The sequence below is a fragment of the Tachyglossus aculeatus genome, chromosome X1 (assembly GCF_015852505.1).
Source record: "Tachyglossus aculeatus isolate mTacAcu1 chromosome X1, mTacAcu1.pri, whole genome shotgun sequence".
NCBI lineage: Eukaryota > Metazoa > Chordata > Mammalia > Monotremata > Tachyglossidae > Tachyglossus > Tachyglossus aculeatus.
This window is the reverse complement of record NC_052101.1, coordinates 122,791,692-122,816,810: the sequence shown is the minus strand read 5'-3', so window position 1 is coordinate 122,816,810 and position 25,119 is coordinate 122,791,692. Positions and strand designations below refer to the sequence as shown.

At 58.2% G+C, this 25,119-nt stretch overlaps 1 protein-coding gene across 2 annotated transcripts; it reads left to right on the top strand.

The window, feature by feature from the left end:
- The first annotated feature begins 2,796 nt into the window (after positions 1-2,796).
- Positions 2,797-24,830, top strand: KCNN1 (potassium calcium-activated channel subfamily N member 1). Of its 2 annotated transcripts, XM_038772572.1 has the most exons (11): positions 2,797-3,395; positions 12,400-12,846; positions 14,286-14,381; positions 14,964-15,382; positions 16,054-16,062; positions 18,990-19,131; positions 19,376-19,486; positions 19,842-19,969; positions 21,315-21,323; positions 22,097-22,166; positions 23,307-24,830. In XM_038772572.1, the coding sequence occupies exons 2-11, from the start codon at positions 12,481-12,483 to the stop codon at positions 23,595-23,597; spliced, it is 1,641 nt and encodes a 546-aa protein (XP_038628500.1). In that variant the 5' UTR covers positions 2,797-3,395; positions 12,400-12,480; the 3' UTR covers positions 23,598-24,830. The 2 variants fall into 2 exon arrangements, with proteins under 2 accessions (XP_038628500.1, XP_038628502.1); XM_038772574.1 differs by lacking the exons at positions 16,054-16,062; positions 21,315-21,323.
- The last annotated feature ends 289 nt before the right edge of the window (positions 24,831-25,119 follow it).

The window sequence follows — 25,119 nt, the reverse complement described above, 5'->3', positions numbered from 1 at the left end:
AAAGGGTTGGAAAACAGATCTTGTGGGGAAAGGCGAAAGGAACTGGGAGTGCTTGGTCTGGAGCACAGGAGGCTGGTGAAGGGACCGAATAAACTGTCTTCAGAGGTTTTTTATGACCAGCAGTTCTCTATATCCATAAGGGACCAAACAAGAGGAAATAGGCTTATGCTGCAGTAAGAAGCAGTTGGGTTAGATATAAGGAAGTACTTCCTGGTTGCCAGGGGGAACCAGCATTGGAACGGGTGAAGAGGTGAGCGAATGGCTCCACTGGAGAGCCTAACGAACAAAGCAGACACCCTTCTGTCCTGAACCGTTCAGGCGGTTCAGGAGGCAGAGGATTGGACCCTATGACCTCTCTAGGTCCTTCCGGCTCTGGAATTCCAGAATCCCAAACCCATTAGCAGCTGGCAGGAGGGGAGGGAGGCAGGGTGATCCGTGTTCAGGCAGAGTCCAATGATTAACCTTTCTTCTGGGAGGCTGAAGCCGCCTCCCTTCCTTCTCCTCTTCCTCCTCCTGCAACAATTTTCTCACAAAGATTGTGGCATTGGGTTAATTTTCAGGTGTGAACCTACTTCCAGGTGCTCTCTTGAAAACCGTAAGACTGTCAGGAACTTACCCTGTTTGAGTTCTCATCCCTCTGGTTGACTTGGGCTCTACCTCCTCCAGCTGCCAGGATGGGACTGGTCACTGCCCCCAACTACTCTTCTCCCCTCCTCTGCCTCCCTCTCTTCCTCTATCTTTTTTTGGTCCAAATAAAATCCTTAATAATTAGTAATAATTGCTGTATTTGTTAAGAGCTTACTATGTTCCAAGCACTGTTCTAAGCGCTGGGGGAGATTCGACTTGTCTCTGTGCGCCTCCCTGGAAAGGTTAAGAAGGGATTGGAGACCATTTTCCTGCCATAAATTCGGCTTCAATGGAGAGGCTCCATCCAGCAGATAATGGCCGTGCACAGAAGCAGAAGGCGTCTCCCTGGCCCGCTGCACCCCCCCGCCCAACCCCCACCCCACGCCTCTTTCCAGTGGCTGCGCTGTCCAGCCTGGAAACAGGGACTCTGCAGGCTGGCTCAGATCCGCGGGGCTGGGCGGCAGGATGCCCGCGGGAAGGATATGTGAGTGTCTGCAAAGGGCTTTGAAGCTACTTGGACGACAGGCAGGCAGGCACTAGGCAGGCACTAGGCAGGCACTAGGCAGGCACTAGGCAGGCAAGTGCTGGGGAGATGCAGCGTCGGAAAGTCACACCCCCTCTCAAAAGTCAAAAGTCAACCTCCTGGGGTTGGGAAGAGTGGGGCGCAGACACTCCTCAGTGATTCCTACCCCATCCTCCCTCCTCTCCGCCCACCACCCCGGCTTTGCTTCTTCCAAAATCTGTTGGCTCCTTGAGAGGAGAATGGCTCGGAGAAAAGCGCAGAATCCCGAACCCGGAGCTCGGGGTTCTCCGGAGGTGGGGTACCTCTCCTACCGGAGCGGAAGGGTAGTGAGCCCGATGCCGGCCTGCAGGAAGGGCAGCAGACGTCCCCTCCCCTCCTCTGTCCCGCCACCTCCTCTGCCCCCTCTCCCCCTCCGCCCCCAGCGTGCGCCGTCGGCTCGAGCGCGAACGAACGGTGCGGAACGCTGCGCTCCAACAGGGAAGGGGAAGGCTCGAACTGCGGCCCAGCCCGTGTGAACGCTCTGCGGCGGCCGGGTAGGGCGGATGCGGGGAACCCCCACGGGCCGGAGCAGGCTGAGGTTGCCTCGGCACCCTGCAGGCTTCTTGGAGCTCGGGCCATGAGCAGCCCCCAAGTCAGGATCGAGGAGGTGGGAGGAGGTGGATTTGTGATTCCCATTGCCTTCAGACCTACGCTCCTCAACCCTTTCCGGCCCCCGGATCCTGCGTTCTCTCCCTTGCCCGGGGCTGTTGGCGTCAGGCCCCCGTAATAGCTATCTCCTCCCCGCATTCGCCCCAGGGGTGAAGCCGGCGGCGAGGGCGATCCGGTCAGATGAGTGACGCCCGCCCGGGTCGGGACAGCCATTTGGCGAGCGGAGGCTCCCGGGAAGGAAAGGGGAGCCGCCAGAGGGGCTTTGAGCCGGGAGAGAAGTCTAGTCCCCGGGACTGAGTTGAACAAGTTTGCCAAGGGCTCGCAGGGTGGCCCCAGGCCCTGAGACGGCCCGGGGGTTGGAGTTGGGGCAGGGAAGGCAGGTGATTCCCGGGCACAGGTAGGTAAGAGCGGGGCGGCGGAAAGGAGGAAGAGCGAGGCAGAGACGTCCCGTCTTTAAATGGAAGAGGCGGGGCTTGCGGGGTCCGAAGAGGGCGTCATGAGGGTCGTGCTGGTGAAAACGACCAATCAAACGCGCCGCCAGGACTTGACCAGCCCCCGGGAGGGCGCGAGCCCCCAGCTCGAGCCCCCAGTTCGGTAGCAGCGGCGGCAGCAGCTGCAGCCCACGGAGGCGGCGGCGGCGGAGGAGGAGGAGCAGCAGAAGAAGCGGAGAAGGAGGAAGAGGAGGAAGAGGAGGAGAAGGAGGAACAAGAAGGAGAGGAGGAGGAGGAAGAAGAAAAAGTAGAAGAAGAAGAAGAAGAAGAAGAAGAAGAAGAAGGAGGAGGAGGAGGAGGAGGAGGAGGAAGAGGAGGAGGAGGGGGAAGAAGAAGGAGGAAGAGGGAGGGAGAAGGCGGCGGCGGCGGCGAGGGGCATGCACCAGCAGCAGCCGCCGCCGCCGCAGGGAACTGTCTGCCAGCGCCAGCCTCGCAGCCGCCACGCGGACCCAGAGGAGCGGGGAGCCGGGCTCCCCACTTCCCGGGGCTGCCTCCCGCGCCCGCCGCCCCGCACTCAGCCCCCGGGGCATGCTCAGCCTTGGCAGAGCTCAACTCTGCCCTCCGGCCCCTGGCAGTCCCCCGGGGACTCGGGCTGTGCCCTGGTCCCCGGGCTGGGAGCTCCGGCCCAGCGCGCCCCGCTGCCCCAGGACCCCGAAGGGTGGCAGCCGCGCTCGTGCCCAGCGCCCCCTTGCCAAGCCCCCGGCCACTGCAAAGCCGAAGAGTCGGGCTGCTGGTTGCCCCCGCAACGCCGGGAGCGACCCCCGCTGGGAGGCGGTGCCGGGGAGTACCCACCCACCTGCCCGCAGCGCCGGGGACGGGCCGGGAAGCCGGAGTCCCTGCAGCCGCAGCCGCCGCCGCCGCCACCGCCGCCCCGGGCTCACCCCCTCTGCCACCCCCCAGCCGGGGCGAGGAGCCCGCCGCAGCGCCTGCACCAATCTCCCACTCCGCAACGCGGTCCCTGCCAGCAAGAAGGGAGGAAACAGCCCCAGCCACCGCCGCAGCAACAGCAGCTACTGCTCCGAAACTTCTCTAGCAGCCTCTCGCGCTCCTCCTCCTCCTCCTCCTCCCGCTGCCCCTGGATCCTCAGCCCAGTCGGAGACGAGCAGGTAGGGCGGGGGGGACGGGGGGGCGACGACGCACTTTTCTCGAGGCTCTCTCTAGAGGGAGGGGGCTCCTGGGTCCCCGGGCTCTCGGTCACCAGAGTCACCAAGGAAGGGGAGAGGAGTCTCTCCTCCCCCACCCCCAGCTAAAGCTAGCGGGCATGGAGGGCGTGGGTGCAGTCTGGGTGTGTATGGGAGAGTGTCGCCTTTCAGTCCTCCCCCTTCCCCTCCTTCCCCGTCACCTGGCTTTCTCTGGGGACCAACAGAAAGTACGTGTGTTGTGATTCTCAAGAACTAGGGAGAGAGAACCTGATGCAGTATTAGGAGAGGGGGAGAGGGAGGGAGGGAGGGAGGAAGGGAGAGAAAGAGGCAGACACAGACAGACAGAGAGAACTAACAAAGAGAAATAGAGGGAGAGACTCACAGACAGAGCCAGAGGGAGAGACGCAGAGGTAGAAGAAGAGAAACAAGCAGAGACACACACGGTGACAGAGAGACGGGGGAGGGAGAGCGGGGAGGGGAGGGAGGGGAAAGCTGACGGTGGCAGCCAGGGGAGTGCGGTCTAATCACACCCTGCTGGTGGATTAGTGATGTGGGGAAAATCCGGATGGTAGCAAGCAAGCAGCCGGAGACACTTTTTGCAGGCAAAAGCGAAATGCAATTAGGTTTCGTAGTTGCATAAGGCGGCAGACCTTCCCTCTTTTGTCTGCGTGGAGCCCGGGTCCCGGTCCGAGTCCCTGCTGGGGACCCCGGGCATGGCACCTATGCCCAGGAAGAGGGGCAAGGACAGCAGTCCGGTAAGACCCCTCCCGTCGTCCTTCCCTCTCCCCTCTCCCCTCTTTGTCCCCTGCTCCCACTGGCTGAGGAGCGAAAAGGCAAAAAGTTTAGTGTTTGCTGTGTCCGGGGAAGGGGGCGGGCAGTCGAGCGCTGAACTCGGAGGGGAGGAGAGAGTGTCCGGTAGAGTTGGGGGAAGGTGGCGAAGAGGGTGCGGGCATCCTTCCTCCCCCTCCGAGCCCCCAAAACCTTTCCTTTCCGCACCCGGGGAAGGGCGCAGGATTCAGATTTCTTCGTTGGCTGGGAAGGAGAGGAGGAGGTGTTTCTTCCCCTCCTGCTTGCCGCGAAGACCAAGCAGGTATGCCCACTCCGAAAGGATTCGAGTCCGCCTGCCCTTGCCTGGAAAACTTTTCTAGGAATTTCACCGCGTTCGGAGCTCAGTTCGGTCCAGCACCTAGTACCTGGAGGCGTTGGCGTGTGTGTGTGTGTGTGTGTGTGTGTGTGTGTGTGTGTGTGTGTGTGTCGGGCAGGGGCGACCGATCTTATAGGTCTTCATTCAGGAAAAGTTAGCCGGGTCCAGCCAGGCCAAGGGGAAGTAACCCACTGGCTCTTCTCGCTCTCAGCTCTGACTGACCTGGGCTCCCTAACCGGGGTCTCTGATGAGGCTCCAGGGAGTGAACCCGCAGGGGAGGGTGTATGCCTCGATTCAGCCTCCCCCCCACCCCAGCTGCCAGTCGAGGCCTGAAGGTTTTTCGTTTGGGGGTGGCTGGGAAAGACGGGAGATTTCATGCTCCAAAACAGGGAGCTAGGGAAGGAGCCGAGGGGATCAGGGGAAACGTGATCGCTAGAGACAACCGGGTGTGGCGTCTCCTTCCCCCAGGGAAAGCAGAAAGTGAAATCCTTCTCCTCCTCCTTCCTCCCTCCTCCTTTCTCCCTTCCAGCTCCTGTTTTCCTCTCTTCTCCCTTCCTGCCTCCCCCTTTCCACCCCACCAGCCAACTGAGCTGGTTGAAGGGCCCAGTGGAAGGGCCATAGATGAAGTGAGACCTGTGTACTACACCAAGCTGTCCATTGGACCTTCTGGAGGGGTCGGGGAGGGTAGGATCCCCCACTACCACCAAGGGTTAAGAGTCTAAGACTGGAAAAGGAGGGTTTCTCCCAGCGCCCCCTCCGTAAGCCCCACTCCCCTAAGAGGAAGGGGCCAAGGAGATTCTTCTGATTCTTCTGATTCCTCCTACTTCCCCAGTCTTTCCAGATGCCCCCATCAGGAGTCACCCTGGTGGGGGAATGGAGGCCCAAAGAGAAGTGACTGAGGTCACAGAGCAGAGGAGCCGGTAGCCAGAATCACAGACTCCCAAATCTTCAGGATTTAGATCGCCAAAAGGAGGAGGGGTTGCAGGAAGGAATTGGGAAGAAAGGGACTTGGGGGCCCCAAGCAGCTCCCAAACCGCTGGAAGGGTCCAGCAGCAGGTCCAGGCCCCTGGGAAAAGTCCCTGGCAGGCCCATTGCTGAAGGAGAGGAGAGCAGAAAAGACTACCAAGCTTCGGAGGGGGAGCCCTGTTGGCTGGGGGTGACCCTGGGAGGTGGGCTTTCTGGACCCCATAGTCCTCTACCGGGTTTACTGGCTGACTTGAAGTAAGTCACATTACCTCTCTGGGCCTTCAGCCCCGACCTCAGAGCCCCGATGTCTGGGATAAAGGTGGAAGAATTCCTCAGACCTAAAAGCAACAGGGTCAGTACCCAAGCCAGGAAGAGGGTAGGGCCGCGGGGGCGGGGCGGGAGCTCCAGAGGGAAGGGGCAGGGCTGCAGGCCAGGAAAGAGGAGACAAGTTACTGCGTCAGATACACCGTTTGCTTCTTAAAAGAGATTCTTTCTGGGACCAGGGAACTGAGTGGCAGATGCCCCTGCCCAGGGGCCCAGCAGTGAGCCTGCTATTCTGTTCCCTGCTTGCCTCGTCGCTGGGGAGCCGGGGCGGGGGGGGGGGGGGGGAGGGGGGGGAGTGACTCAGGCCTAGGAAGGCAGGGGGAAGCCAGGGACGGCAACTGACAGCCCGAGAGCTTCTCCCATCTTATGGGTAGAACCTTAGGCCAACCCGAGAGGAGCCGGGCAGAGGGCTTAGGCATCTTCTGATCTTATCATCCGTTGGTGTCTGGACCAGGGAAAATGAGGGCGAGGGCGTGTAAACTGGTGCCCCCCTGCTCTCATTAGCCACAAGCGCTGGCGAGGCCCTGTCTTCTCTAGAGGGTGGCAGAAAATGGGGATCATCACCAGGCACACATCAGGAAGGGAGAGGGCATCAACCGTACCAAGGGCAGCCCCAGGCAGGGCTGCAGTGTTACCCATGTCTGCTTGGCGCTTGAAGATCTTGAGCTCCTTTCCCCCACCAAGGGGGTCATTTGCTCAGCTCCAGTCCCTTGCTCCCGGTCAACAGCTCAGAAAGGTTCCCTCAGCCACCACCAAAAAGGAGGAGAACTTCAGAGCAGCAGCTGGGGGCATGTGGGGGAGGCGAGTGGAGAGGTGCCCAGACCCACCCTCTTACCGCTGTTCTGTTGGAGAGAAAGGAGGGGGAACAAACACAAGGATGAGGTTCAAGTAGCTGCTCTTGCCCTTCCCACCACATGCACACACACACACACACACACACACACACACAGTCGGGTTAGTCAGTCCAAGCTTCTTCATTAGTCGTTCCCCCGCCCCCGCCCACCACTCCCCTCGTTCTCACCATTTTTGTCATTCTCTCCACTTTCTGCCAAGTTCAGCTCTCCCTGGCCTTGCCTCTCCCTCTCTGCCATCCCCCTCAGGTTCCTGAGTTTGGTGCCCAAGGGCGGGACGCTTAGTACAGTGCTCTGCACACAGTAAGCGCTCAATAAATACGATTGATTGATTGACTGTCGTGGGGGTTGTAGTCGTGGGGGTGGGGGAGTCCCAGAGAGCTTTCTGCAGCTTTAAAGACGAGCTCCGGACCAAGAGAGTCTGCCTGCGCATCCGCTGAACTGGGGAGGGAAAGAGGACTCCAGAGTCCTGACTCCCAGGTTCAAGCAGAGCATTCTTTCCCCGCAGTGCCAAGAGCCCCAGTCACCCCCACCTCCTTTCCTCAGCCACCTACCCCACCAACTGGGGAGTTACTCTGACCTTCGGGTATGGTCTGGGGGTGTTGGGTGGGGCAGCGGTTTGGAAAGAAAAGGTCCCCCACTGTTCTCCCACTCTCAATCTCCCACCCACTCTCACCTGGGCTCAGCCCCTCCTTTCCTGACTGAAAGCATCTTTCCTCGCGCCTGCCACCCGAGCACAGCTGTGTCTGGGGCTTCCTCTCCATCTTCCTAAAAGAGCCTTCTTGAGCCAGAAAAAGCCCAAACTCTGCTTCTTCTTATGATCCCTTTCTCACTCCTTTTTCTGAAGGAGAGCAGATTTGTCTTTGCATGTATGCTGGTTTATGTGTTTGAATATGTGTGTGTGTGTCTGCCTCTGAGAATCTCTGTGACTGTCTCTCTGTCTCTGTGTATCTGTATGGTTATCTCCTCTCTGCATTTATCTCTGTCCTAGCTTTCTGTCTGTGTGTGGGGGCGGAGGGTGGGGGAGGGAAGGCGGGTCGGCTCGTGTGCCTTATTCCCTGTCACTATCTCTAGCTTCAGCTTCGTCTCTGGGTCTCTTGGAGTGAGTGCGTGGGGGGGGGGGGGGGCGCGTGCCTGTGTCGCCCTCTCTTTCCCCCCTCCCCTCCCCCTTTCTTCCCCTTCTCTCTCCCTCCCTTTCCCCTCGGTGCGCTGTCCATGGTTCTGAATGCTGATGCGTTTGCTCTCTGGCCCAACCTTGATGGTTATTTTCTTCTTTTCTAGGAGACTCCAGCCCTGCAGATGAGTCCCAAAACACCTCTCACTGCTTGCACCAAACATCCCAGCCCTCTCCCCATCCTGCCTCTGCCCAGGCCAGGGTTAGGGTTCAGGTTTTCACATTTGCAAACTTCCAGTCTTTCCATGCCACAGCCTTATTTCCTTTAGACCTCAGGCTGCTTGGCTAGACTGGGAGATATCACCACTGCATCAGTGCCCACGGAGAGGAGTAAGCAGGGTCGTGTCCCCAGGCGTTGGAAGCAGAAAACTGAACATGTTTGGTAGCTGATAACCTTGAGTTCTGCCCTAATCGGTTTGGGTGGATTTAGGCCTCAGTAGTTTTAAAAGTACTCCTGCAGTGAGCTCCTGCCTGGAACAGTCCCAACCCAAATCCAGAAACCTATCCATATTGGGACAGATACAGTAGGATGGGCGGGGAAGCGGGGAAAGTGGAATAGATGTTCATCTCCTGGAAAGTCCTTTTCTATAAACTCAAGCCAAGGTGGAACGCCAAAGGCCCAGGAGCCCCCCTTCCTTCTCTCTCCCTTAATCAGTCAATGGTATTTGTGGAGCACTTACTGTGTGCAAAGCAGTGTACTAGGAGCTTGGGCTAATACAATAGAATAGAGTTGGTAGACACGATCCGTACTTTCAAGGATTTTACAATCCAGTGAGGGAGACAGACATTAAAATAAATGACAGGTAGGGGAAGCAGCAGCATGTAAGAGTATGTACATAGTGTTGTGAGGCTGGGGGTGAGGTGAATAGCAAAGTGCTTAAGGGTTGCAGACCCAAATACATTGGTGACACAGAAGGGAAGGCGAATAGGGTGGGGAAATGATAAATTATTATACTATTATTATATTTGTTATGAACTTACCAAACACTGTCCTAAACGCTGGGGATTAAGATAATCAGGTCAGACACATTCCCTGCCCAGGTGGGGCTTCCAGTAGACGAAGGAACGAGTACAGGTATTGAGCTCCATTTTACAGATGAGGAAACCGAGGCAGAGAGCAGTGAAGTGACTTGCCAAGGTTACACAGCAGACAAGTGGCAGACCTGGAATGAGGACCCAGGTCCTTCTGACTCCCAGGCTCGTGCTCTATCCATTAGGCCGCGCTGCTTCAGTTCAGGGAAATCTGTTGAGAATTGAGAGTTCTTCTCAGTTCTGTCCCTGACTTGCTATATGACCTCGGACAGGTACCTTAACCTCTCTATTTCCCTCATCCGTCTGGCCTCCTCCCCACCTCCGGGCCCCGGTAGGGGGAATCTTCCTGTGAAAGGCTCTGAGCCCCTGGGCAGTCAGGTGCTAAAGAAACATTTGGCCTTTGAATTTATTGCCACCGCATTCAGTCATTTTAATGATTCCTTTTTAACAGGGTTAAGCGTTTGTCTGCTAACTGCAGGGGACATATGAGTGGGGAATTGGATGTGGGGGGGAAGGGCTAACAACATGGAAGGTATATCTGGGATGTGGGTCAATGGGAAGTTTGGGGAGGATTTTAACTCCTCGGGGAACAACTGCAGAGGAATGACTGGGTTGGGGACATGGCAGAAGCAGCCCTTAGGGATGTTGGTGTCTCTCTGGCTTTGGCTCTGTGGATTTCTGCCTCCTTGTCTCTGTGTGTCTACATTTCTCTATCTCACTGGCTCTTTGCTTCTCTGTTTCTCTTTGGCTACTTGCAACCCTGTTGGATGCTGAAGCTCTCTGCCCTCCACGTCTCCACCCCAACCCCCCCACCCCCCATCACTCTCTTCCTTCCTCTTCAGATAGTTAGGACTCTTGAAGCGGCAGAGCCTCAGCAGGATCTTGTATTGACCTCTTCCTCCCCCCCCCCCCCCCACGCAATCTGCTGCAGCATGAGGGGTGTAGATTAGACTCGGGGAGGAACCTCGTGGGAACAAAGTCCTGAGGACAGTTGAGGAATCGCTGTTCCTAGAGATCTTTAAAAACAGTCTCATGTGGTTTGAAGCTGGTCCTGCCTGGCCAGAGGCAGGGAGATGGACAAAGTGACCCAAAGTGATTTCAAGGTCACTTCCAACTCAATGATTCCATATTTTCCTCTCTCTAGAACAGGGAGAACCACCCCTTCTACCCACCCCCCACCCCCCGCCCAAAAAAAAACCAATCCAGCGATCTGCATCCTGAGGAGGGCAGGCTGCAGTGGGGGTGGGCTGGTGGCCCCATTGATGGGGCCAGGGGGAGGAAAATGGGAAAGCCCTGCAGCTGGCAGGAGTTGACTCAATTGATCATTCACCCCAGCCCAAGATCAGGAGCAAGCTGGTGAGAAGGTAATATCCTAGTGGATAGAGCACGGGCCTGGGAATCAGAAGGACTTGGGTTTTAATCCCAGCTCTGCCACTTGTCTGCTGCATGACTTTAATAATAATAATGATGGCATTTATTAAGCATTTACAATGTGCAAAGCACTGTTCTAAGCGCTGGGGATTACAAGGTGATCAGGTTGTACCACGATTGATCAGGGTGTACAGTCTTCATCCCCATTTTACAGATGAGGTAACTGAGGCCCAGAGAAGTTAAGTGACTTGCCCAAAGTCACACAGCTGACAACTGGCAGAGTCTGGATTTGAACCCATGACCTCTGACTCCAAAGCCCGTGCTCTTTCCACTGAGTCACGCTGCTTCTCACATTAAGTGACTTTAGGCAAGTCACTTAATGTCTCTGTGCCTCGGTTATGTCATCTGTAAAATGGGGATTAAGACTGTAAACTCCATGCGGGACAGGGTCTGTGTCCAACCCAATTGGCTCATATTCACCCTAGTGCTTAGTGCAGTGCTTGACACACAGTAAGTGCTTAACAAATGTCACAATAATAATAATTATTATTAATAATAACAATAAATGCCTCCGAGGGGGCAGAGCTGAGCACGGGGGTGAAGGCCAGAGGGGCGAGCAGACATGCCCACGAGGGGCTGTCAATCAGTTTGGGGAGATAGCACACACGCACACGCACACGCACACACACGCACACACGTACACACACTATGTCCTGGGTACTGGAGGGAGCGGCAGAGGGAGGAGCAGACAGTACCCCCACCCAAGCTTGAACCAGCCCTGTCCTCTGCCTCTACTACTTTGAGGGGACCCGTGGCTGACCAACCCCCTAGTCTGTCCTGTAGGTGGTGGAACATGTTTGCATGCATGCGCATTATGGGCACGTGGCTGTCCACATGTCCATGCATATACACCTCTGCCTCTCCATCTCAGGGTCTCCTCCCGTTTTCATGGGTTCTCAACACAGCTCACCACAGCCTGGTTGGGAATTGGGAGGCTGTGCTGTGTGTATGTGTTGGGTGTGGGGGTGGCCCCCAGGGAGCGGAGGGTCTCAGGCTCAGGGGGAAGGGGCGAGGGCCGGGAGGAGGGGTAAGGCACCAGCTCGAGGCAAGGGGAGATTTGTGGGCGTGGTGGCAACGTGGATCCCAGGAGCTATTTGGCAATACCAGGCCAGGGAACTACGAAAGGGTCTGATAGAGTGAATTTGCCCTGGCACCTGGCATATTTAGAATAAGACTGTGAGTGTGTATGTGTGTGTTTGTGCGGTGTGAGGTGGAGCAGGTGGGGCTGGCCGCGAGGAGGTGGGTAAGACTTGAAGGATTCATCTCCTCTGGACCCTAGCTTACCAGCAGCTCCCGGACCCACCGCTCCCAGAGAAAGGGGCTCAGAGATTTCACTGTATGTGGGGAGTGGGGGAGGAGGAGAACGGGGCTACCTTCAGAAGTTGCAGCAGGAAGAATTCCAGTTAGGCATCAGGAAAAACTTCCTAATCCTCAGGGTGGTGAGATCCCCAGTTTCCCCATCTGGGCCTCAGTTTCCTCATCTGTAAAATGGGCATGATAATCCCTGACTCTCCCTATCTCACAGGGCTGTTGTGAGGACCAAATGAGATAACTGATGTGAAATGTCTTGGGAAAATAAACATGCCATAGAGATTTAAGGGATTGCTAAATCATTGTTATTATTATTATTACTACTACTATTATTAATAATAATAAATATCAGCCCGGTGCTTCTCTCCTGCTCCGCTGTCCAACCCTCCTCCCAGCTTTCTTTCCAGCAACGGCGGCAGCAGAGCCTGAGACTTGGGAAGGGTAAGGTGGGCGGGGGGGGCGGGTGTCGCTGACAGGTGCAGGAACAGAAGCAGGGTTGGAAGCACCGTAGCTTGAGCCCCTGAACATGGATGGTCTGTGGGCTCCAGCCCCAGCCAGAGATGGCCATCCTCTCTGGGCGAGAAGGCAGCAAAGTGGGCAGGAATGGACGAGGGTCGGAACAGAAATTGTGTGTGTGTGTATGTGTGTGTGTGTGTGTGTGCATGTGTGGATGTGGTAGAAGCGGGTGACAGGGACGCACGCTCTCTCTGACCGTCCCCACCGCCCCCCGCCCAGGTCAATGCGGACGCCCGGACGCTGAGCCATGCCGGGTCCCGGACATCGAGCACCGAGCCAAACCCCTTCACCCAGATAGCCATGAACAGCTGCAAGTACAACGGCGGGGTGGGGCAGCCCCTGAGCGGGCTGGGCTCCCCCCCGAGGGAGGCCCCCGAGCCTGAGTCCCAGCCACTGCAGCCCCTGCATGGCTCCGGCCTGGAGGTGGTGGTGTCCAAGTCGGAGCAGGAGGGGGAGGAGGAAGAGGACGAGGAGGAGGATGAGGACGAGGACGGGCGCCGCCCTCGGAACCCGAAGAAGAACCAGAATGTCGGGTACCGGCTGGGGCACCGGCGCGCCCTCTTTGAGAAGCGGAAGCGGCTCAGCGACTATGCCCTCATCTTTGGCATGTTCGGCATCGTTGTCATGGTGACGGAGACGGAGTTGTCCTGGGGTGTCTACACCAAGGTACAGCCTGTACTACCTCCTCCGTCTCACCCCCGACTGGCAGGAGCGCCCCCCCAACCCCGGGTCACTGCTGCTCCCCACTTCCTGGAGGGCGACCGTGGTGGTGGCCGCCCCAGCCCCCAGAGGATGAGGGTGCCTGGAATGGGGGGGCACAGAGGTCACCCACCTTGGTGACTCAGCGGGTGAGGGGCAGAAGGGAGCCCATTTGGCCCTACTGTGCGTGTGTTTGTGCGTGTGTGTGTTTGTGTGTGTATGTTATGCAGATTGTCTCCACAGGTGCTGGTGGGTCCAAGCTGGGCAGGTGGTTTGCATAGGTCTTGGCACCTTGGGCAGTGGGCATAGACTCCTGTACTGTCAATATCTTCAGTCTGTCACCAGGGCACCATGCCCCCACCTCTGCCCCCCTTTCTCAGATGGGTCAGACCAGGCCCCAGAATTGGAGGCATGACCCATCTCCCCCAACCCCCTCATCACACCTCCAGAGCTTCCCATGCCTGGGGAGGCCTCAGCAAAAAACTGAGATTCCTGGAGGGGAAAGACTAGACTTGAGGGGAGGAAATCCATGGAGCAAAGAGTTGAGAAGGAAAAGGAGGAAGAGGAAGAGGAGGAGGAGGAGGAGGAGTTAATCTGGGAAGACTCCCTGGAGGAGGAGGAGGAGGAGGAGGAGGAGGAGGAAGAGGACATTGAGGAGCAGATCAGGTGGAGTTGAAAGATATGGGGAAGCAGAGCTTGGACCAGACAGGCCCAGGGAAGTTGTTCCAGAAGAGAGTTAAAGACCAGACACACAGTATGCAGCCCACGATTTGGTGCACACAATGCAGAGCTCGCATCAGACCTGTGCGCCAAGATGCCCAACCACCTTCCCTTACCCCCAACCTTACCACCAGTTGCATTGATTAAGGCCTCCTGGACACTTTCCTGGGCATCCATTATGTACAGAGCACCCTGCTGGGCACCTACTGGGTGCAGGGCACTGTACTAGGCCCCTACTGAGCGCAAAGCACTATACCGGGCATCTACTGTGTGCCAAGCCCTCTGCTGGGCACCTGCTATGTACAGAACACTGTACTTGGTGTTTGGAAAGATACAAAAGAAATAAAAGATCTGGTCCCTGCCCTCGAGGAGGTTCCCATCAGACCCAGAGGAAATTTTCCATTTTTCAAGAGACGATGTTGGCTCAGGGAGTTTCCCTTAGTTCAGGAGGCAATCTGGGTTAGGGATCCTGCTACCCAACCAGCCCCAAGCATAGGCACACATAACCCCCCGTCTTTCCTCCCCACTTTCCAGTCAGATCAGATGACAGATGCCCATACATCCTGGGCCTGAAGAGGTGGGTCTCCCCTGATCTTGAACTTGGAAGGAGAACTTCTCTGGGAGGCTAACGGTCTTTCCTCTGTGGTTCTGTCTTACCCTCCCCTCGCCCCCAACCCCCCTTTCAGGAGTCTTCATATTCATTTGCACTAAAATGCCTTATCAGCCTTTCTACCGTCATCCTGCTAGGTCTCATCATCATGTACCATGCCCGGGAGATCCAGGTGAGTGAGCGATTGAGTGAATCTGGGGCCCACAACTCCAGGGTGGGGAGACTGGGGGTTTGGGAGCCGGGAGGAGGGATTTGAATTGGGAATCGCCCTAGCCGGGTCCTCCTCTGCCTCCCTTCCTGACCCTCACCCTGAGGCTCCTACCTCTTCTCAATGCCCCTCTGGGTTGTCCAGGCTCAATGCTACTCTCTGGCCCCGGGGACAGGATGCCCCACAGGCTGAAGGTGGTGGAGGGTGGGAGGCCGGGGTGGGGGAGCAAGGAGGCGGGCAAGGGCAGTGGTGGTCGGGGGGTGGGCACTGCTGGGTGGTCCATTCCCTTCCTCGGAGCTCAGCTGGCTATTCGGGCAAGTCTCGAGCCAAGGCCTCGCGTCCCTCCCCCTGCCTCCACCCTGGCTTTCCCCAACCCCCCTGAGGTGATAACCACACCCCATGGTGGAGCTGGGCCAGACCTAGGCCAGGCCTGCAGAACCCTACCCCTCACTGAGCCTGGAGGTCGGCTCCCTGCCTGGCCTGATCCGGGCCCCTCTCTTCTGACCCCACCTCTTTCTCCCCCTCCCTCGCCCCCTCCCCTACCAGCTCTTTATGGTGGACAATGGAGCGGACGACTGGCGCATCGCCATGACGTACGAGCGGATTTTCTTCATTACCTTGGAGCTGGTGGTTTGTGCCATCCACCCCATCCCCGGCCAGTACCTGTTCACCTGGACAGCCCGCCTGGCCTTCACCTACACCACGTCTGTGGCGGACGCCGATGTGGACATCATCCTGTCCATCCCCATGTTCCTGCGACTCTACCTCATCGGGCGGGTTATGCTGCTGCACAGCAAGCTGTTCACGGACGCCTCGTCCCGCAGCATCGGGGCCCTCAACAAGATCAACTTCAACACCCGCTTTGTCATGAAAACCCTGATGACCATCTGCCCAGGCACCGTTCTCCTAGTCTTCAGCATCTCCTCCTGGATCATCGCTGCCTGGACCGTGCGGGTCTGTGAGAGGTGAGCGGGGGCAGAGGGGAGCTCCTTCCACCTGACCCCGGGACCCCCACGCTCGTTTCCGAATGGGCAGGGGGGGCTGTGGACGGGACCACCCCATCCAGGATGGGCAGAGCTGCCTCGGGGCAGCGGCTGGGGCCCCCGACCCCCTTTAGGGACCCGGGAAGGAAGGGGTGGGAAAGTGGGGAAGCGCTCACCTGCTCCATCTGCCCCTCTGACCCTTGGAGCTGCCCCCGCTGGCACTCCTGCCTCTCCCTCCTCTTCCACCCAGGAACCCTCCTGCCTCTTCCAACCCTCTTTCTCCTTCTTGCTTCTCCTCCTTTTCCCTGCCACCAGTCTCTTCTCTCTTTTCATCTCTATGCCCTCGACGGTGGTCCTTCCCACCCCATCCTCTTGGAGACCCTCCCCTCCCTTACCCCGCAGGGTCCCTGGCCTTGCAAACTGGTGCTGCCCACCCAAAGGGAGCGGACATTGTGGCTGGCAGGAGTGGTTAGGGTGGGGTTGGGGAACTATTCTCCAGGTTTCTCTCCCTCGTCCTCTCTGCCCCCGCCCCCGGTCCCCGGCCCTGTCCCCGTCCCCACCATCCCCCCCCCCCCACCCCGTCTCTGCCCAGGTAGGACTTCTCATTAACCTACTCTTGTTTTCCCTCTCCGATTGCTCCGCCGATCTCATAGGGAAAAACTGTGAGTCCACCTCCTCAGCCGGCCCCAGCCCACCGCCATTCTGCACGCAGCCTGCCAGGAATTTAAGATTAGCTGCAGTGGGGAGGGAGGGGGGGCACCTGGCGGGGGCGGGGGGGGGATGGGGGAGGAGTCCCCAGGAGCTGGGAGCCTTAAAAGGAGGATCGGGGAGGGGCTGCTGTTCTGTTCCGTTTCCACTTGGAACCTCTGTCTCTGAATGGTGCAGGGGGAGACCCTGCCCTTCCTCCCCATTCCCTCCGTCCCCCAGATCTCATCACCTCTGCTCCAGGCTTATATAGCCAGTCACTCTCCAACCGTGGCCTCTTTCGTGCTTTAGGCCGAGGGGCCAGGGCACCCACCCGGAAGGAGTCCATCAGCCCCCAAAATGGTCCAGTTGGAGGACACATAAGGGTGCTGAGGGGAGGTGGGGAAAAGGACTGACTATCAGGTGACACTTTTGGCCACTCGCCTCTCCCCACCAGGTACCCCTTTGGCCCTCAGATTTCCACCAGGGTCAGGATGAGGCTGACCCATCTCAGGCACCAGCCCCTTCCCCAAGGATTTCAGTGCTGGTGAAAGATTCTGCCTCCACCCCGACCCCACCCCTATCCCACCCCGCTGATTCCCTGAGAGTCTCGAGTCCCGAGAGACCATGGGCAGGCTGAGGGTGGGGGCAGAAGGACGATCTTTAGGGGAGGAGGCTGGACGGGGGAGAGGGGCCAGGACTCCACCCACGGTTGGGGGAGGGATCCCACCGCAGATCAGGCTGGCCTGCAACAAAAGGGCTAGAGGGCGGGGGGGGGGGGGGGGAGGGTCCCCCCAGACCCACATCTCCCACGGGTACAACCCCAAATATCGTATTCCATTCTCCGTCGGGATTCATCCCCCAAACCTGTCCTCCGGAAAGCCAGGATGCCAGGGTCCGCATCTGGGTGTCTTGCTGGCTCCGCCCCCTCCCCCGCCAGTTCATGCCCGAGACCCTTCCTTCGGTCCTGCCTGAGGTTCCAAGCCAGACTTTTTCAAGGGTCGCCCCCTCCTTTCCCCTCATCCTCACCCCCACCCCGCCACTCGCACCTTCACTGCCTGAATCTCTTGTGGAGGGAGGGAGGAGTGGGAAGTCCGGGACCACTCTGCTCCCAGGCAGCCCCTATGGGGGTGGGAGCCATTTCCAGGGGACGCAGCCAATCCTAAATTCTGAGCCTCCTGTTGCTTGAGTCCAGTTCCCAGTTGTTCTTTCTACCTCTCCTTTGGACATCCTCCCCCCACCCCTCCCCCTCCTCACCCGCATGCCCTCTCTCCACCCCCTTCCCCAGGGCCCATTCCCCCCCCTCCACTCCCATTCCTTCCCTCCCTCTCCCTTTCCCGCTGGTGCTTTGGCTTTGCCTCCCTGCCCCATTGGCATTGTGTCATCGCTGCCATGGGATCCCAGTGGGCAGTACCCTCCCCCAACATCCCATTTTCCGGACCCAGGCCGCCTCCCTAGAAGGAAAGAGGTGGCCCTAAAGCCCCCATACTCCACCCCACCCCGGTCTCAGACCAGGGGAACCAGAAAGGACCCGTCTCCCCCCCCGTCCTCAGAGTCTACAGGCACAGCGCCCCACCCCCACCCCGCCCTACCTCATCCTTCCCGGGAACAGGCAGGGCAGAGGGACACTTTCACACCCACCTGTCATTTCAGGGGGAAGAGGCATTTAGATGAGGACAAGGTTACCCCAGAACCTTTCACCAGCCCCCAAATCCCCCCAATCTTGCCACCCGCATCCCCCACAGGGGCTGGGAAGGGAATTGGCTAGGACTGATCTCAGTTGCCAGGTGGGGAGTTGGGAGTATCAGGAAGGTCGTGGGGGGAGTGGCAGAGCAGGCGGCCCATGAGAAGCCCTCTCAGAATGGTATGCCCCAATGCCAGATGGAGGCCAGCCCCTGGATTTTCGTGGCCCCCGTTTTTCTGGTGGGGAGGGCTGTCCTGGGCCTGCTGGAATGGCCTGGCTGAAGAGGTGGTCTCCTGCAGCATCTCCCCGGGCAACCAAGGATGAGGGAATTGAGAGGTCAACCTGCCCGGCCCCCTACCTCCAAGCCTCCAGAGAAGGAGCCCCAGTGGCCACCCTCCCAGGCAGGAAGTCCTCCCCCATGTCTAACCAAAGCCCCTCATATTTCAGCTTAAGTGTCCTGCAACTGCTGCTCCCCAGCAATGCCCCTCTGTCTCTGTCTCTCTGCTTCTCTGTCTCAGTGTCTCTTTCTGATACATCTCCGGTCCTCTCCCTGCCTTCTGCAACCAGACCCCAGAGCTGGCCAGGGTGGTGGTGTGGGAGGGTGGGTGGGTAAAAGGGAATTGGGTACTTGGAGAGGGCAGAGGAGTTGGGGGGGGGGGGCGGTGCTTGAGGATGTGAGGACTTTGAGAGGTTATCGAGTCCAACCCCCAGGCTCCAAGCAGGAGTGGGCCTGAACTGTCTTAGATCAGTGAGAATCTCTCCTCTCTCTGGTTTTAAAGTTGGCCCGAGAGGAAGAGATCCAGTCCCCTCCCTCCTTCCCTCTTCAGCCCAGTCAGGGTCTAACAGTCCACTCCTCACTCCTTGGGCCAGGAAGTTCTTTCTTAAATTTAATCTAAATCTTTCCTGCTGCACTTTATGCCCATCTCATTGTCCTTGAGAATGGAACCCCCAGGTGTGGCGACTCCCCCATTCTGGGTTAGAGTCAGAGTCCTCGGTCCGTCCTCCACTTGGGCTCCCTGCCACCCTGAGAGGTGCCCCGGATGCTGCCTACAAGCTTGGGCACCAGAAAGGGGAGGGTGGGCTCTATGGGTCAGCTGCCCCCTTGAATACCCGTCCTAGCCTGGGGTGGTTGGATGAGGATCTGAGGGTGGGCAGAGGTGGGCTGGGAGCAGGCCCAGCCTGATCCGCCCTTCCTTGGTGCCCCCACCTCCATCCCGGCAGGTACCACGACAAGCAGGAAGTGACCAGCAATTTCCTGGGGGCCATGTGGTTGATCTCCATCACCTTCCTGTCCATCGGCTACGGGGACATGGTGCCGCACACCTACTGTGGGAAGGGTGTCTGCCTGCTCACAGGAATCATGGTAAGGGGAAGTCCAGGGAAATCCCCCTCCTCCCTGCACCCCGACCCCCAAGCCCTCCTGGAAGCTGGAGGGACACCGGGTGACCCTGACAGAGCCCGGATTCCCTAGCAGGCCCCCCACCCCCACTCCCCACCACTGCACCTAGGGCCCGGGAAACCCCAAGGGAAATAGAGGGCTGGGGATCACAGACCTAAAAGTGGCCCCTCTAGGTCCCTTCTCCTCCAGGCCTCTGTTGTGTCCCTAGGGGGCGGGATGCACTGCCTTGGTGGTGGCCGTGGTGGCTCGGAAGCTGGAACTGACCAAAGCCGAGAAGCACGTGCACAACTTTATGATGGACACTCAGCTCACCAAGCGGGTAAGGAGCCTCCAACTGGCCGTCCCCCGGCAGTGACTCGCTCCTTCCTCTGCGGTCTCGGGGTGCCCGCCTCACCCACCAGCTGGTCTCCTTCTGCCCTTCTGGGGCCCTCGACTCCGCCTCCCCTTCCTGTACCACCTGGGCCCCCTGTCCGGGATGGAGCAGCGTCTCCCTTGGGGCAGGCTGAGGTGGGGGAAGGGGATGGAGGGGGTGTCGTCATCGTCCTTATCGTCCGTAGCCCCCGGCCCGGATAGGAACCGGGAGCAATCCCTGCCCTTTCTGCCCCGCGGACTCCCGGGGCCGGGTTCCGCTGCCCTGGGGCTGATGAACTCTTCTCGCGCCCCCTGCCGGCCAGGTAAAAAACGCTGCTGCCAACGTACTCAGGGAAACGTGGCTCATCTATAAACACACCAAGCTGGTGAAGAAACCCGACCACGCCAGAGTTCGGAAACACCAGCGTAAGTTCCTCCAAGCCATCCATCAGTAAGTCCAACACCTTTACCTGCTACCGTTTTCCCGCCGGCCCCAGCGCTCCGCCCCATTGAGGACCCCCCCCCACCGGGAGGGGCGAAGAACACCGACAGGAAGCCGAGGAGAGGGCCAGGTCAGCCACACCAGGGCTGGGCTCCTCGCAAGCAGGGTCGCGGGCGTGTGGGCAGTGCCAAGGGAGGGCCAGGCAGGGAGGCCTGCTCCAGAGGCCAGAGGCCGGGGCTCTCGGGGTGGCCTCCCCTGGGGGGCAAGGTCCGACTCTGGAAGGGAGTCAGCCTCCAGAGCCAGGGAGCCGACGCGCTCGGGGCTGAGACTCGGTCGGTGTCCGGCACCCGCAAGCGTCCACTTGGTGCCCACAGAGGCCGTGCCCCTTGGGTGAGTCTTCACCAGGCATCGTCCCCTGGCTCAGAGAGGGGGACGTGTGGGGCGGGGGGCAGAGGCTGGGAACGGCGAGCGGTGGGCAGGGAGGGGTGGGGGGAGGGAAGAATGGATGGGAGGCGGGGAAGGGATGGGGGAGAGAGGGGGAGGTTCCCAAGACCCCACCCGGGGCATTCAAAGCTGGAGATGCCAAGACCCAAGCTTGGAGACAGGAAAGGGCTAGAGGTGGGTGAAGGGCGGAGAGCGGGGAAGGGCTCAGTCTGGCTCTTTCCTGAGTTTGCGGGTTCCGGGACAGGTTCCTGGAGTCGGGGGAGGAGAAACTGGGGAAAGTGGCCCAGAATTCAGGACTCTGAGCCCCATCACCCGATTGGATGAATTCTTCCCCGCAACTCCCACCCCTCAACCCCACCAGTTCTGTTGCAGGGCTTCACTTTAGCAGTTTCTGTGTCTGTGGAAGACTGTCCCTCGCCACCCCCCTTGGGCCTGCAATGGGTTTAGGCAACCTCTGGGCATTCCCTCATTGCCCACCAATCCCCTGGCTTCATGCCACTTTGGGGAAAAACTCCGTTTTTGTTTCCTGGGAGCTGGGTGCTCCTGGGCTCCGGTTGGAGTGGTTCTAGCCCCGGGGAGCCAGTCTGGAGGGGGGCAGTTTGTAGGGGGGGAGGAAAGCCCCTCTGGCATTTTCCAAGTGCCCATGGGGTGGAAGGAGGACACTGGCTCTGGGCAGGGGGACGTTGGCTTCTCTACCCTTCCCGGGGCCCTGCTGTGGGCTGTGCCTTTTGCAGTCTGAGCCTTTGGGTGCAGGGGAGTGGAAGGGAGGCAGGCCTGGGGAAACTGGGGGGATGGCGGGGCAGAGAGGAGGGTTTTGAGGCATCCGGGCACCATAAGAGCTCGGGGCTGCGTGGGGTGTTATTAAAACTCTGCGTTGTGTTTTTGTCTTTGTCCTGCTCGGTCCCTCCAGGGCTCAGAAGTAAGTTGCCCTTCTGGATCAGTCCTGTTGCTTGACTGTGACTTGCATGGTTTTCCACTGTGGAAAAGACAATATATGGCACATATATTTCCATGCAAACCATCTGCCAGTCCCAGCTCATGGACTTTCCCCCTGGGGACTGGGCCATGCCCCTGTCACCCCTCCTCCCAGGGGGCCATTCCATGCCAAGCCAAGGGGGCCATCTTGGACAGATCAATTGTGGTGCAGGAGGGCAAGACAGAACACCAGTTGGAGGGCCGGGGGTTGCGGGGTTGACCTGAGACCCACCCAGGACATTGCAGAAGGGGGTGGCTTTGTGTAGGGCTACTCACTGCTGATGGTGCGCCCTTGCTGGGCCACTTTGTAACCTGGCACCCTGGAATCACTCGGGGAGAGGGAAAATTGTCCTGGTGAAAAACAGACATCGCCCTCAAAATCTCCCACTCCTACCCTCATCCCTCCATGCCAGCTGAGCTGCTGGCATTAGCTCTTGGAGGCAGGAGAAGTCACCCCGTGACATACATAAAGCCCAGTTTATGACTCTGGCCCAGGCCCAGAAAGGGGGAAGACATGAAGGTAAAGAGTTAAGAAGGAGGAAATGGTAGGTGGGGTGTAAGGCATTTCATCCAGTCACTGCATGCCCTTTGGTCTGTGCCCCTGTTGTGGGGATTCTGCCCTTGGTACCATATGGGCAGGCGATCTGCATGGTGAGGTGGGGGGTCCCTAGGACCAGCCAGGCCTCTGGTCCCCAACCCCCACTGGTGTTTCTCCAGGTTGAGGAGTGTGAAAATGGAGCAGAGGAAACTGAATGACCAGGCCAACACGCTGGTAGACTTGGCAAAGGTGAGCCTGGTATGGGGTCCATAGCATTCATTCAATTCATTGTCATATTTATTGAGAGCTTACTGTGTGCAGAGCACTGTACTAAGCGCAAGTGTACTTAGCAGTGTACTTAGTGTACTTAGCAGGGCCAAGGGGTAGGAGTAGGCATGAAAGACAAAGACCCAAAGCTTAGAGCCCTTAAGCACAGGGTGAGGGGACATGGGGCGGGGAAGCAAGGGAGTAGGGCTGGGGCCAGGACAAAATCCTGTACTGACTCTGTGCAGGGCCTGGACCAGGTACTGGGAGAAGGACCAAACATGATCTCTGCCTTCAAGGGGCTGACAGCCTGATGGAGGAGACAGGACACACACATACACCCGCATTTGACTGGATATTTGTGGAGGGACAGAGACAGATGTAGGTGTAGTCCCTGCCCTCTAAGGGTTGCCAGACTGATGGGGGAGGCCAGGCACCCACAGACCCAGTAAGACCCACAGATACGATGTCCAAGAGATAGAAACATCAAAGCAGCGTGGCTCAGTGGAGAGAGCACAGGCTTTGGAGTGAGAGGTCATGGGTTCGAATCCCAGCTCCACCATATGTCTGCTGTGTGACCTTGGGCAAGTCACTTAACTTCTCTGAGCCTCAGTTACCTCGTCTGTAAAAAGGGGGATTAAGACTGTGAGCCCCACATGGGACAACTTGATCACATTGTATCCCCCCAGCGCTTAGAACAGTGCTTTGCACATAGTAAGCGCCTAATAAATGCCATCATTATTAAAGCACAAAGAATACCTAAGCCTTCAAACAAGGGAACGTCAGAAACATCTAAACGTGTACTTTCCAGAGATGGACATAAGGTGTGGAAGGGTTACTGGAGTGGCTCGTGGAGGTGGGTTTTTTTTTTCCCTTTGTTTCATTTTGGGTTTTTTTAGCAAGATTTTGGAGGCGGGCAATGATCTGGTTTGGTGGGGGGGGGGGGGAGGGGTCCTTGGGAAAGAAGACACGGGTCCTGCCCTCAGGGAGCTCCCAGTCTGCTCAGGGAAGCAGGGCAGACACCCAGACAATCCCCATCTGCATTCGCCCTAGTCCTAAACTCTTCCCAACCTGTGACTTAATACCATTCCCCTCCTTGCCCTTTTGGTGCTCCGCCCTCCCCAGACACAGAATGTTATGTTCGACATGGTCTCGGAGCTCCAGGAACGCAACGAAGACCTGGAGAAGCGGATCGTCGCTCTGGAGAACAAGATCGATGCCCTCAGTGCCAGCCTTCAGGCCCTGCCCGGACTCATCACCCAAGCCATACGCCAGCGGCCAGCACCCCCACCCCAGGAGGGCGGCCCTCCCCGCCCCGGTCCCGGCTCCCATAGCTCGGAGCACTCAGCCTGGACCCCCACTCGCCGGCGCAAATCGCCCTCCACCGCCCCCCATACCTCCTCTGACAGCGGGTGACGCGTGGGGGAGGTGATGTGGAGGGAGGCTCAGAGAAGGCCCGCAGGATGGTGCCCGCGGGGGGACAGGAGGGGTGGGGAACACCACGGGCATGGAAACCAACAAACCAACTCAGACGATTTATGTTTAGCCATTGTATGGCTGATTAACTCAGCTTTGTTTTGTAAAGCCCTGTATAGTTATATCTCTTGGAGTTCAAGATGCTGGAGTGAAACAGCCACCTTTATGTGGTGTCATACGGGTGAGGTCGGCCAACCTCCACCCGTCAATCCGGGTCAATTCTCCTTGGGGCCACCAGGGGGAGCTACGGGGAATGGTACCTCCAGGGATGGGATTCTTTTGAGGAGGGGCTTCTGCGGATTGGGGCGGGTCTTGGGTCATGTCACCTAGGACGGGGTAGAGGTGGAGTTTAACATCCAGCTGGCCCTGCTTGCTGTGGGTCACATCACGGTTTGCTGAGCAAATGCCCTTTGAGGAAGTCTTGACTTTGAAGACAGATGGGGGGGAGGGAGCAGGAGGTGAGGCAACATTTGATCTGACTCAGTTTCCTACCCCTGCCCCAGTCTCTCATCTTCTTTGGCCTCCTGCCCCCCCCATCCTTGGAGCCTAATTCAGCAGGCACTGCTTAGTCTTTGAAGCCTCCGCACCAGGATACCCAGGGTGAGGAGACCAGCCACTTCCCCTCCTGCCATGTTCCCCGGTCTCCCACTACCCTAAGGGGCTTGGGGAGGGTCTTTCTCTTCCCCTAGCAGGTCCAGCCCACCCGAGGGAGTCTTTTCACCTCTCGGCAACTCCTTTGAAGGACTCAACAGGCAAAGATGTCTATGGGGAAGGAGGGTACAGCCCTGATTGGCTTGGGGACCGTTTTAGAGGCATAATGTGGGGAAGCAAGGGTTAGGGTGAGGGGAAGATACTCTCTACCTTTCTCGCTCCTGTGGTGTCTGTATTCCAAGCTGGCAGCTCCCCATGGCACCAGAAATACAAATTAGTGGCTAATACAAATCTGCAGACCAATTGGGGTGGGGTGGGGGACTGCCCCCTAGTCCTTGCACCAAAGGCAGGGAGGTGTGAGGGGCTCTCTGACTTCTGGGCTCCAAAAGGGGTTGATCCCCATCTTGATGGACAAGAGTCTGAACAGCAATGGGAAATGCTGCATCTAGGTAACAGTCCCTAATAATAATAGTGGTATCTGTTAAGTGTGCACTGTTCTAAGCCCTGGGGGAGATAGAAGACAATCAGATTCGACCTAATCCCTTTCCCACGTGGGGCCCACAGTCTAAGTAGGAAGGAGAACAGGTATTGAATCCCCATTTGACAGATAAGGAAACTGAGGCCCATAAAAGTGAAGTGAAATGACTTGCCCAAGGTCCCTCGAACAGGCAGGTAGTGGAGTCAGAATGAGAATATGGGTCTCCTGGCTCTTTCCACTATGCCATACGGTTTCCCTGACCACACCTTGGGCATTTTCACTTTTAAATTGATCTTAAGAAAAACCAGCTCCCCTAACACCTCATGTTCCCTC